At 38.0% G+C, this 14084-nt stretch overlaps 2 protein-coding genes across 2 annotated transcripts; both read left to right on the forward strand.

The window, feature by feature from the left end:
- Positions 1–2793: 2793 nt before the first annotated feature.
- Positions 2794–4204, forward strand: LOC131436426 (uncharacterized). Its single transcript, XM_058605144.1, has 4 exons — positions 2794–2916; positions 2975–3031; positions 3559–3926; positions 3996–4204. Exons 1-4 carry the CDS (start codon positions 2907–2909, stop codon positions 4080–4082), a joined length of 522 nt encoding a protein of 173 aa, XP_058461127.1. The 5' UTR covers positions 2794–2906; the 3' UTR covers positions 4083–4204.
- A 4183-nt stretch (positions 4205–8387) lies between these two features.
- LOC131434222 (uncharacterized) lies at positions 8388–9239 on the forward strand. The gene has a single exon (XM_058600875.1). It carries the CDS (start codon positions 8388–8390, stop codon positions 9237–9239), a length of 852 nt encoding a protein of 283 aa, XP_058456858.1.
- Positions 9240–14084: the final 4845 nt, after the last annotated feature.

A 14084-nucleotide genomic window follows, 5' to 3' on the forward strand; every position in this document is an offset into this window, starting at 1 on the left:
CTTTGGTCATAGTTTATATTCTGTTTTACCTTAATTCCAGTGTTCTATTCAATTGTGTTTCGTAAGTCTCTTTTGTTGTCCTTCTATTTTATTTCCATTCCATACTTTTACTGATGTTATTTTATTCCCTGAAATGTAAAAGTTAGTTGTATGCAATGGTGTTTTTATTCTTACCGATGTTCCATTTTGTATCTAAGATTTCCTAAGAGTGTTAATTAAATTATTTTCCGATTTTTCAGCTCCACATTTATCACATTTGTTCCTGCTTTTCTTGAGTATCTTATTCTTTATTCCGGATTTTTTGTTCATGCTCAGTCATCCATTTCCGAAAAAAAAGAGAGACAAAAAAGGATTAGTGATTTTTTTAATGACATCTTTGTACGGCCGGTCATGATGGTTTGACGGGAAAAAAACTGAGAACATGCATTTTTATTTAAATTATATTGACCCTTGGGTCCCATAAGTATTGCTACAGCATGTTCACATTTAGTTGTCTTCGGTTGATCCTTGACAGTGTTACCATCCGCTCAGGCACTTTTGAGCATCTGGTGTACACTGACTCACAATCGAAATGCATCACTACCAATTTGATACAACGCATCCAAAGGCACGGTAAAATGTATATTATACATACACACAAAAACACATACATATACACACAGGCACACACATACACACATGCATACATACCCACATGTATTCCACACGCAAGCATTACAACATTGAGTTACTATTTCTACTCTGATAGATCCTAACTAAAACTAGTGTGCCAATAGTCATCTCATTAGTAGAGTCACCATGTTGTTTTAGCGATCACTCGACTTTTAATAAATGAATTGTGATAAATACAAAGTCTTTGCCTCGTCTCTAAGAAGCAATAACGCATAGCAGTAGTTCGGAAGTGGTTCAATACTGCTGTTTTAGCGAAGCAAAATGCTCCAAATTTCATGTTACTTCTGAAATTAATCTATCAAACAGAGATAACAGAGCTCACTATAACTAATGGTTCTTGTATATGAAATGACTAATGGATTTGAGATGAATGGAGGTACCGTTACCCAATTTCTATCTCTTCTAATGATCGATCCTGAGCTGAAACGGTGGCCTTTATTACCATTCTTGTATGCACTTACTCTTACATTTCACTCACACATCATCTCACCCATCAGGTCCCAAACGATACATCCTCACAATACAAACTGGATGAACATCGTTTGACAGCTATCATCGGTTTGCTCATTGGTTAAGTCATTATTATTCCGTTCCATTTTACAATATTCTATCTCATTCCACAGTAATCTATTGTACACAAACCACCAATAAACGTCAAATATGGACTCGATTCACCGTTCACCTGTTGTCATCGTGTGAAACCCAATTGGGATACGTTCACTTCACTTAACTTCCACTTCACACTGGTAATAGGGACCGGTAGTATGAAAATAAAACATAAAAAGAGCTCAGTTAAGCCCTACCGGCCTCTCCAACCCCAGATGTTGGAGCGTAATGCAATCAACATCTTATTCAAATTGTTTCATGCCTCACTCAATAAACTCAATAATTAAACTAAAAGTTATAACACATATTTATATTAAATTGTAACAATAATTAATCGTATCTGATGATGTTTGCAATACCGTCAAGCCCATCAACCACGGGAGGGAAATTTGTAAGCCTCCTTTAAGTATTAATAAAATGAATTTTTTATCCTGAATGACGTGTTTATAATGTTGAGTAAATACAAACAAAATTAATTGACTAGATTTTTAATTACTGATGTTTCGGTAATTTATTTTTTTCATTTTTTCGTTTTATTGGATTGTCGAATATTCAGTGAACGTTTCACTGAGCAAACAGTAAATCTTATGCTGACGATTTCGGCAATATTTGACGTTTGTCCAATTTGAGGATGCCGAGACGTTCAGTAATTTTATTTTTGCCGAGATGATTGCGGATTACTCGGCTGTGCGAATCTCGGCATTTATTTGCCGAGACTCAGCTAAAAAATTGAAGTGTGTAACAAACTTTATCGATTTTATCGGATTTTATCGATGTTAAGTAACCGATGTTTCATAAATTTGAAGCTAATCACATTAAATTACCCATTGCGGAAGGGTTTTTCAAAGATATTACAACATTTGGTGGATATTTATTCAAAGTGGGACAAAATAAAATCAATCCTAAAGTGGGTCAAAATACCTCTGTTACCCTAATGGTATCATTTCTAAACAAGCAGCGCCTCTGTATCTCATTTCAATGCCAATGTGCCAATCCAAACGTTAGTTCCACCAAATTTTCGGTTGATTTTTCAAAAGACCGTAAGAGCAAGTGACAGATTCTCTTAGTTTACCTTTTCTTCTATCAATTAAAAAGCGGTTTTTAACTCTTTGTAAACCTTCGACTTTCAAACAGAATTTTAAAATCAATGAAAACTTTATAATCACGTCACAATAATCGACAGAGAAAATGAACCATAAGAAACTGTCACTTGCTCATACGACCATTTGAAAAATCAACCAAGAAGTATTTATTTTCACAATCAGAGATGCCAAGTTTGCAGACTAGTCTGTAGATTGCAGATTTAAAAAATAAACTTACAGACATGTCTCTGTGGCAGATCATAATTTTCAGACATTCGTCAAATTTTTCATACTTCTAAAACCGTCGTGGACTTTTTTTTTGCTCGTTAAACCGATTCCGTGCTACATTCTTGGTAGATTGAAGTTCGCAGACTTTTTTTTCAGCGAGTATACATTTTTTTCAACCCTGCCTGAAGATATTTGAAATTTTCACCTGGCATCACTGATAACAATTTAAACTGTTGATTTTAATTATATTTTGATTGAGTTCGGTGTTCCGTTAATCAAATATTTAAAGCAGTTACTATATTAGTGAATGAATGGATAATGGATAAAGGTAACATCTGTTATATCAGTCCCGAAAATGTTCTTTAAGTATGTTTTTTTATTTGTAGATACATCGAAGACCTCCTCCACGTTCAATAGAACTTTAGAAGAAATTCGGCTATTGAGTAAGTGCGACATAAATTTATTTTATTGATATTTCCATCAGCGAAATCACTCGTTTTCGAGCTATCAATTGAATGGAGTAAATATCAGTTCAATGGAAATTAACAAAATTTAGGTCAGAATTAGTTTGAGTTGAAATTCGAACTAAAACAGAACGAAGTATCTATGAGTTGTTTCACTAAAACATGTATCTGTTGTCATTTTGATTTGTAATTACAAAAGCAAACAGAAATCATGCGCAAAAACACTTAATGCACATTATAGTTTACTTCTACCGTTTTGCATGAAGTAATCAACGCTGAAGATTTGTTTTATTTTATTTACTAATTACTATGACTGTTACGGATGCGTTTTCTTTTATTTTTTTATGTAGCAAAGATCAGTAAGGTCGGCATTCAGAACTAGTAGTTAGGTAATATAATCGGTTTCTTCATATAAGCAATTGTTTCAGCTTAGTACTGCTTTTTTGAGTAATCAATATGTATTATTAAAGTAGTATAACAAACCTAAAAAAACTCACTTTCCACAGATAACAAAAACGAAAAACTACTAAAGGATTTTGGTATCGATATTACGAATCTCAGTGACGCTGCTCAGGAAGCACTAGATGATTATGCCAGGATCAAACAGCTTACCGGTCTGGCGGAACTTGAAGTTTCGTTTGTTGAAGATTACTGCTATCAGCTGAAGGCGAAACGTTTGGAGGCCCAGCTTCAATCGATCCCACTGAAAACCCGCATACGGCAGCTGAGAAACGATATCAAGCGGGAGGAAATCGATCTGGCTAAGTTGGAACAATTCGTGACAGAAACCCGCGCTCTACTGATCCCGACGGATGAGATGGAAAAGATGAAAATCACTCGCGAGAAGCGAATCGAAATGCTGCGCAACAAGCAGGTAGTATTATGAATACAGTCATACAATACTGTTGCGATATAAGTTAAAATTTATATTATAATTTCACAGAAAACCCTCATGGAAAAGGCTGATAGCGTCAACCTGGACGAACTGATCAACAAAGTCAATGCTCTTGATGCGGAAGAAAACGTTTAGAGCGGCCCTTTCACTTCAATTTATAATAAGCTAACAAACCTTTCTGCAATGTGATTCCCCATGTGTGTCATTAGAGTGTCGCTTTGCGGCAAACTAAATAAAACATCATTTGTTATATAAAACATGTTTTTGTTCATTTCAAGCTACTTGTCGGGGGATTCACACTAATGTTTGTGATAACTTTTTCCAACAGAGCTGGTTCCTGTGCGGTACGGAATATGTCACAACCTAACGAAAGAATTCAATTTATTTGATATAAAACAATTAGGTGAAAATGCCGACCTGCACAACAATCACTGTGAAATCCAACTTTTCATATACAATTAGCTTCAGCTCGGCGAACTGAGCAAATGTCTGTGTATATGTATGTAAGAAAAATATGTACTCACATTTCTTCGAGATGGCTATTCCGATTTTTACAAACTTAGATTCAAATCAAAGATCATAGGCTGCTATTGAATTTCATTTCCGACTTACGATTTCCGGAATTACAAAGTAATCATTAATTCTTTGTGATTGCTTATCCGTTTGTCACCAACTAAGAAGCAAACGAAAGATCTTATAGCTCTTTAGTTCCTAGGGATATTGGGGATAAAAGCCTATATCAACATAAATAGAGAATAAAAATCTCAAGCATCTGTAGAAGGCAAATTATATTGGTGATTGTCGGTGGTATGTTCTCTGGCGAAAGAATAATATAGGGTTTAGACTTGAAAAAAAAATGTAATGTACTACCTTGATAAAAAAGGTCCCAGAATTTATTCAGCATGGCAGCAATTGATCCAATCCTCGAAACATTTTTTATATTCAGTTTTCGATATTGCCATCAGAGCCACCTACGATTTTTCTCGGGGAGGTTTCTTCAGTCGACTGTGTTGTGATTGGTAATACTAGCAACACGGATATGCGGTCAGTTAATAAAGTGAGCTCCCAACTTACACACGTGGTTTTATTTAATCCCAACATTTTGGCGACTTTGGCTGGGATTTGTGATTAAATTCGGGGAGAGTCGATTAAATTCGGTGAGGAAATACTAAATTCGGTTCAACGGTACGATTAGATTCGATCTTCAGCTGATAGCGGCGGAAAAAATCGTGTTTTCTGTGGAATTAAATCCGAAGTAGAAGCGTAGCACCCAGGGTTCGGTGCTATACGAAAAAAAAAAGAAGAAGCGAAAACAGTGAACTCGCCTTAGTTGCGTAAAATTGAATATGGAAAAACCTTCGCTGCAACCTTTTGACATATCGGATACTTCATCGATTGGAACACGGTGGAGAAAGTGGAAAAGATCATTGGATCTATTCTTAGATGTAAGTTGTATCGCCTTGCCATCGAGAAAGAAAGCGTATTTACTCCACTATGCAGGACAAGAAGTTCAGGATATATTTTATGACACGGAAGGCAACGATAATCCCCCACCTCCGGGATCGGATGTTTACAAAGAAGCTATCCGGATTCTAGATGAGCATTTCGCTCCATTTGCGAGCGTTCCCTATGATCGGTTTTTGTTTCGGAGCATCAAACAGCAAGACGCCGAGACTGTCGAGAAATTTACTGCCCGACTTCGGGAACAAGGTCGACTGTGTGAATATGGTGCAGCACTTGATATGCGTATTACAGAGCAAATTTTTGATAATTGTCGATCCGAAGAATTGCGAGAAGTCATCCTAAGAAAAAAACTTATGACGGTTGCCGATATTTTGGAACAAGCACGAATAATAGAAACTGTGCAGAGAAACAGAGAACAGATGAAAAGTCCCAACGTGGTCAATGACACTGAAGTCAATCTGGCGAGAATTTCGAAAAAGGATGTATGCTATCGCTGCGGAAACACGGGACACTTCGCGAGCGACAAGCGATGCCCAGCAAAGGATAAAACGTGCGACCGTTGTAATATAGTTGGCCATTTTCATAAAATGTGTAAAACAAAACCCGAAACTCGACGATCTATGATGAAGAAGCACAAGAAGAAGATCTGGCAAATACGTGACAATTCGGATGAATCATCTCCTGTGGAAGACAGTGAATGCGAGACTGACGTAGAAGGAAGCGAAACCGATGTGCAACAAATAAATACAACTGGTGTGAGCCACGATAAGGTAACTTGCTATATAGGCGGCGTTAAGCTGGATTGGATTGTGGACTCGGGTGCCCACGTCAACGTAATCAGTCGCAAGACGTGGTCATTATTGAAAAATCTTGGATGTACGGCAAACAATCGACCAAATCCAAGGAAGTTTTTGCGTGTGTATGGAAATGGCAAGCTTAGAGTGCATAAAGTAATCAAAACTGATATCGCCACTCGTTCGAAGTCCGTTAATCACAAGGTATACGTTGTTGACCTTGAAGATGGTGCTAACTTGCTGTGCAAAAATACTTCAATTGCCCTCGGCATATTGGAGATTCATGGCGAAGTGTTTTCTGTGTCGAACGGAGAATTACCAGTCGGAAAAGTGAAGAATCTTCAGGTGGAAATCAAAATAAACGATAAAGTCACTCCCGTGCAACAACCATGCCGCCGTCTACCGATTCCTTTACAGAGCCTGGTTCAGGACAAGTTGGACGATTTACTGAAACAAGACATTATCGAGCCAGCTCCGTTGAAAATAACCTGGGCGTCACCGTTGGTAGTCACACCTAAAGACGGAGGGCGAAACGTTCGTCTTTGTATAGATATGCGGCAAGCAAACAAAGCTATTATTCCAGAGCGCCATCCTTTGCCGACGTTCGAGGAGATAATGCCACATCTCGAAGGGGCAAAAATATTCAGCAAGATCGATCTCATAAAGGCATTCCACCAGATTGAATTGGCCCCCGCGTCCAGGGAGATTACAACGTTTGTTACACCAAACGCCTACTACAGGTACAAAAGATTGATGTTCGGCATGAGCTGCGCGGCGGAGATCTTCCAACGCGAAATAGAACGCATTCTGAAAGGCTTACCAGGCACCAAAGTGTTCATCGATGACATACTGGTTTTCGGAGCTACGAAGGACGAACACGACAGGAGAGTCCTTGCAGTAATGACCAGGCTGAAAAAGCATGGCCTCACAGTTAATATGGAAAAATGCGAAATTGGTCAACATTCTGTGAATTTTATGGGACACACGTTATCCGAGAGCGGGATTCTTCCCATGAACGACAAAATAAGCGCGATAAAGTCTTTTCGTCGACCACGTAATGCGGTAGAAATGCGAAGCTTTTTAGGGCTGGCAAACTATGTGGGAAGATTTATCCCAAACTTATCCACGATCTCTTCCCCTCTTCGGGAAATGACTCTAAAAGGTTCTAAATTCCGTTGGACAGACGAAAGTGAACAATCTTTTGACAGGATAAAAACAGCGTTATCAAATCCCAAACACTTGGGATATTACAGCCCTACTTATCCTACCACATTGATAACGGATGCGAGCGACTGCGGATTGGGTGCTGTGTTACTCCAGACTATAAACAAAATGCCACGAGTCATTAGCTATGCGAGCAAGAGCCTTTCCGCCACAGAAAAAAAATACTCAACATTAGATAAGAAGGCTCTGGCTATCGTGTGGGCGGCCGAGCGTTTTCAGATGTATCTAAAAGGCCTCGAATTTATCATCATGACTGACCATAAGCCGCTGTTGAATATTTTCAACGAAAAGTCGACACCGAATCAACGTCAAGAAAGGTGGATTCTAAGAATGCAATCATTTCGATATAAAATTACTCACGTGCCCGGTAAAATTAATATCGCCGACCCGTTGTCTCGGCTCTCCGAAGTTCTGCGAGAAAACACATTTGATAGGCGAACTGAAAAAGAGTTATACTCCATTGTTCAAATTAATAAACCGCCCGCGGTAACAATGAACGAGATGATCATGTATTCTCAGGATGACAAGGAGATTCAAGAAGTAAAACGTGCTCTCCATAACGATATATGGAATAATGTAAAAAAGTACATGCCGTTCATGTCCGAGCTGTGCTTCGCGGGAGAGGTGCTGCTGAGAAAAAACCGCGTTGTTCCAAGTAATCTGCGAGAAACGGTCTTGTCGCTGGCCCATTGCGGTCACCCTGGCCGTGAGAAGATGAAAAGAAGACTTCGTGTAGCAGTTTGGTGGCCGGGCATAGACGCGCAGGCCGAGCAAAAGTGCAGAGTGTTTTGATTGCCAACTAGTAGCACCGTTTGATAAACCAGAACCCATGCGCATAAGAGAATTACCGTCTGCTCCCTGGGTACATTTAGCTGGCGATTTCCTCGGACCACTTCCAAATGGTAATTATTTGTTTGTATTGATCGATCTATACAGTCGTTATGTGCTCGCTGAGCCTATGAAACGGACTACCTCCAGCGACGTCATTCGTGTCCTGAAGCAGAACTTCACTAAGCTGGGATTGCCATACGCACTCACGTTCGATAATGCAAAAAACTTCTCGAGTCAGGAGTTAAAAGATTACTGTGTAGACCGTGGTATAAAACTGCTGCACACTACACCGTATTGGCCGAGTGCAAACGGGGAAGTTGAGAGGCAGAACCGATCGTTTCTTAAAGTACTGAAAATTAGCAGGCAACAAGGAACTGATTGGAAGGAAGCACTCCAGGAATACTTGTACATGTATGCGGTAACGCCGCACTCGGTAACAGGTGTATCTCCCGCACAGCTGATGTTCGGAAGACGTTTTCGTGATGTAATTCCTCATGTTCATGATGCCTGGGACGACGGTGAGTTGAGAGATCGCGATCTATTAGCAAAATGTCACGCAAAGGAGATCAGGGATAAGCGAGTCGGTGCCAAGGAATCCACAGTTACTGTTGGTGACACAGTATTAATGAAAAACACGACACTACAGGACAAACTCGCATCGAAGTTTTTACCGACTCCAGCAAAAATCGTTAGTCGTTGTTCAAACAGTCTAACCCTTGAAACACCAGATGGACAAAGTTACAAAAGAAACACATCTCATGTGAAACCATTTGTAAACACTGTAAAACAGAGAGAAACACGCTACGGGGTCACGGAAATTACACAACCAGATAATCAGTCCGTAGCGGCATCAACGAAAAACAACATTCTAACACCCGTACGTCAATCTGTACAAGAAGAAAAAGTCCAAGGTAAAATTGAGTTACGACCAAGACGAGAAGTAAGAGCTCCCAAATGGTTTAATGATTACACACCGTAAAATTAAATAATAATTTCATTTCTATGCTTTTATTATATGGATTCTACGACTTTTAATAAAATAAGGAAGATATGTTGTGATTGGTAATACTAGCAACACGGATATGCGGTCAGTTAATAAAGTGAGCTCCCAACTTACACACGTGGTTTTATTTAATCCCAACAGACTGAATAGGAAAAAGTAGCAGGGAGCCAAATCAGGTACATTCGGTAGTTGCTGAATGGTATTTCTTTCGTTTTCAACCAACTAGTCACGGATAACGATGGCATTGTGTGACGGTGCGTTATCGCGTTGTTTGCCCACAAATATGGTCTTTTTCGGCTAATTGTTTCACGCAAATGTCTCATATCGCCCAAACAATACTCCTTGTTGACAACACTTGCAATTAAGGAGCAAGACTCTTTTCAAGCGTATGAATAATGTCAACAATGTGTGCGTGAAAACAAATTCCGGCGCTTCTTTTCCGGATTTTAATCAATGAATCTTCCATAAGGTTAAAAAATAAACCAATCAGTTCATTCTACCTAAAATTGCAATTCAAGAAAAGCGAAAATTTTAGTCTAAAACTGTTCCGTTTTCCTTAAAACTGTTCAAGAAATATTATTTCAGTTTTAGCTTACTTCCACTAACACATTTGATTAGCAACAAACGCATTCCTATATGGATTTTCTCTTTTTTTTTTCATAAATACGTTTATTTCTTAAGGCAGTTTACATAAGTTTTTCTTCGCCGTAGCATCACTTTTACATAAAATTCTTATCCTAATTTAATTCTAACATAGTGACAACGATTTGAATTTATTAAAACATATTCCTCTTAAGACTTAAATATCATCTTAGGTAACTCGTCATAATTTATGAAATCTACTCGGAAATATTATTTGAACCAAACGATTAACTTCTATAAATTATAAAATAAGCTGTTATTTTCAGGCATTTTGTTGATAATTTCATAAACTGTTTCGAGTTTGTTTGTATCATTACATAATTTCTATTCTAATTTAGCTATTGGTTGAACTCATGGACGCAGCTGGAATCAGAACTAAGTCTTAAAAGGAACCTTTATTAAATTGAAACTCCAATTTTCTTTATGAAATGATAAATAAGTTTCATGTATGGAAGGTCACGAGTGGATTTTCTCTTGCAGAGATTATTATAAATAAAGATTCACGTAGCTTATATTGGTAATTATTGCTAGAAAAGATTGTTTTCAGCTCAATCGTTCAAACCACTTTGATAAACTAGTTACACTGCATATATAAATAGATAGATCTATGACATCGTATCGTTGCCAAACATTTGAAATATCGTCGCGCCATTGAAACAGTTTTTAACCCCACACGGTGGTGATTCCGGGAACTTTCTGATCAAGGTAGTATTCATTTAATTCAAATAGTCTCATCAAACCATTATCTTTATAGAGTTAATTTTTGACTAAAATCAAAGCAGATTCAGATATTTCCAGATTGATTCCATTACTTCACAAAGGTATACCTTGAAGCTTACGCGTCGTTTATTCGGTAACATTCCCAGAATCAAAAAAATCAGTAATAATACATTCGTTTGATTTGCAGCTCTTAAACGAGCTCAATTTGGTAGAAATCTTTTGTTTTTGCCTTTCTCTATATAAAGGTAATAAAATTGCTGGAAAAGGTACGGTAAAGGAAATAAATTGCTGCTCGACTTCTGATCGACCGGACGCCATACACCATTCGACTCAGCCCAGCTAGAAGAGATGCGGTCCGGAGAGATGATGCACTATTTTGAAATATTTCCATTTATAATGAAAAACTCGACACCATACAGTTTTTGAACGATATTATTTATTATTATTTAGTTACAAAAGTCATTTTTATTTCTCAACACATGGGCTGAAAAGTCCCGGGCCTAACACATAGATGGCGCTAGTTTTATTGCAGTCACCTTTTTTCAGTTAATACTAACCTGTAAAAGACAGTTGTTTAAATTTTATGATATTCTATTCATTAGTTTGTGGGTTATTGTGCTAAGAGTGACGGTACTTTTGCTATTTTCAGAACAATTTCCGATCAAGCAAAGCAATGGTTTGAAAAGTGTTCTGGAGACTCCGCTTCATCAGAAACAACAGAAGAATGTTGGTTTGCTGACTTCAAACGTGGTCTTAGAGACACCGATGATGTAGACCGCAGTGGACGTTAAAATGAGGCGGTAGCACTAGAGAACATGATAAAATCCACAAAATCGTTTTGAATTATCAAAAAGTGAAGTGAAGTGAGTTAACTGACATTGTAAAGATATCAAAAGAACGTGTTGGTTTTATATTGCATGAGCAATTGACTATGAGAAAGCTCTGTTCAAAGTGGGTGCCTGTTCAGTGTCATGTTGATGATCCTGAGCAGTATTTGACCATGTTTAAACGTAATCGGATTGCTCGCACATGTAACGTATTCACCAGATTTGGCTCCCAGCGACTACTGGCTGTTCGCAGATCTGAAAATAATGCTCGTCGGTAAGAAATTTCGCACGGATGAAGAGGTTATCGCTGAAACTGAGCCCTATTTTGAGGCAGAACAGACATCGTACAACAAAAGTGGTATTGAAATATTAGACCAGCGCTGGAATAATCGCGTTGCTCCTGGTTGAGATTATGTCGATGAATAGAGTTAATTTTGAGGTTAGGCCTGGCCCATGTGTTATGGATATTAACAGGGGCGGCGGAACTCCGAACTTCACACCTGGTAAATGTCTGTCTGTGGAATTCTACAGCTGGAATTGCGGGAGTATTCGTGAATATATCTGATTGAGTAACACTGCGAAACACTCCTGAAACCCTTTCCATTCCTTTCGTGCACTTGTTAGTCTTATAGTATGTTCAAATTAGCGCTGATATAAAGTGATATACGGACATACTTGATATCCGATGATATCATGTGCGATATCACTTGATATCCCATTCAATTTGATGTCAACGCGTATCACCATTTTAGCATGATATCTGGGATATCATGTACGATATCATGTCGAGTTGTCAAAAATCGCAACTAGCAACATGGATAATGGCATTGAACGCACTCATTTATGAACGTCACTTTGAGAGTGACAATAAACAATCATTATAATTTTGATTTTATCAACGACTATTGGCGTTCGGAGACCGATAAATGGGAGACTTCAATTATTGATTGAATTTTAGGAGAGAAAAGCAATATTATTTATCTTACTTCTAATGGGAACATTCTATATGACAACTTGATTGTCAAACGATATCATTTCGATCATATGTGAACACTTCGACATGATTGCATATCATCCCGGTATATCAAGTGATATCAGCGCTAATGTGAACATGGTATTAGGCTTAGTCCATAAATTTTCTCAATCCTCAACACCATACCTCTTTAAAATCTTTTTCTAAAGTTGTGATGGGGTTCGCCCTCTTGATATTTTCCCCAGATTTGTCTTCGTTAGGGTCCAATAAGTTTCAATTGGTTTGGCCTGCGGACAGTTTAGAGGATTCATCTCCTTGGGTAAGAATTCCACTCCCTTAGCTTAGCACAAGGCTACTGTGTAATTTGTGGCCAAAACAGAAATGGATTATGATGTTTTCTAATCATGAGGAGTAGGCATTGCTACAAGCAGTTTCAAACGTGAACATCCGCTGTCATCGTATCTGTTGTGCAAATGGATTCGAAAGCATTCCACACTTACAAATTGCTTGCCAAACCATTACTTTAAAAAAAAATTTACTGTAAAAATCGACTTATTGGTATATTGATACTTTCTCCAGCATGGACCGTGTACAACTGGTTACCTGAAAGCGTATTATAATCAAAATTTATGTAGAATTCATCATCCATGATTAAGCGTGCTGTTTTTCCGCACAATAGTTTAGAGTATACGGGCTCTTGGTTTAACAGATGTGGCTTGATTTCCTCTTGTTTTAGTTTTTTTTTCGTGAATGTTCTTAGTCGGTTTCGTGTTTTTACTCGAACGACGATACTCTTGGAGGATCTCAGCTTTTTAGGCACATCTTATTCGGAAGAACTATTTATACGGATGAAAGCTTGCACGATGTTCTGGTCCTGATTTTGATTCATCCATGTCCTGAAAGGTACTTTCGAACGAACCAACTGACTTAGTTAAACTTTTGGAATAGTGCACAATTTGTTGCGCTTTTTGGGAGAAATGCTTCGAATATCATTGAAAACGGGATGTGCAGGTGCTTGAGACTCAAAAATTTACAGATTGAAGTGTGATATACCAGCTGTTTAAAAGTCATCTGAAAACAACCAAAAATCATCAAAATTGTGGTTAGACTTTCTCATCCCGTTTCTGCATTTCGTTCGAATCGGATTGTTTCGTTCGAATACGAAATTTTGCATTCTGTAGCTCGATCGAGTTCGAGTTTTCCATACGAAAGCATCATTCGATCGAATTACAGAATGCAAATTTTTACATTCGTTCGAAAAAATACGATTCGATCGAAATAAAGAATAGGGGTGTCTGAAACACCCTATACTAAGATATGGTTGAACCGATCTTTATAAGCGCAGTTTCCAAGTTCCAGTTTGAAAAGTTTTTTCGTTCTCTTCGGTTGTTATTGAGGTTCTATGCTATATTATCATCTCAAATTTGTAGATCTTGTTGGATGATGATCAAACAAACTTTGTTCTGCTGAGTCGGTCCTTGGTCCCCAAGAAAAAAAAACGGAAACAGAAGTTAAAAACCATCCCATACAATTTTTGGTTTCGGAACAAAATTCTTACTAATCTTGGATGTTGTGATGTACTGATTCAATTTACAGGCTTAAGTTTTTTGAGTCTTTGAAAACGCATTGTGCATTATAATTATAAAATTTTCCAATGTA

Source organism: Malaya genurostris, chromosome 3, assembly GCF_030247185.1.
Source record: "Malaya genurostris strain Urasoe2022 chromosome 3, Malgen_1.1, whole genome shotgun sequence".
NCBI classification, from domain to species: domain Eukaryota; kingdom Metazoa; phylum Arthropoda; class Insecta; order Diptera; family Culicidae; genus Malaya; species Malaya genurostris.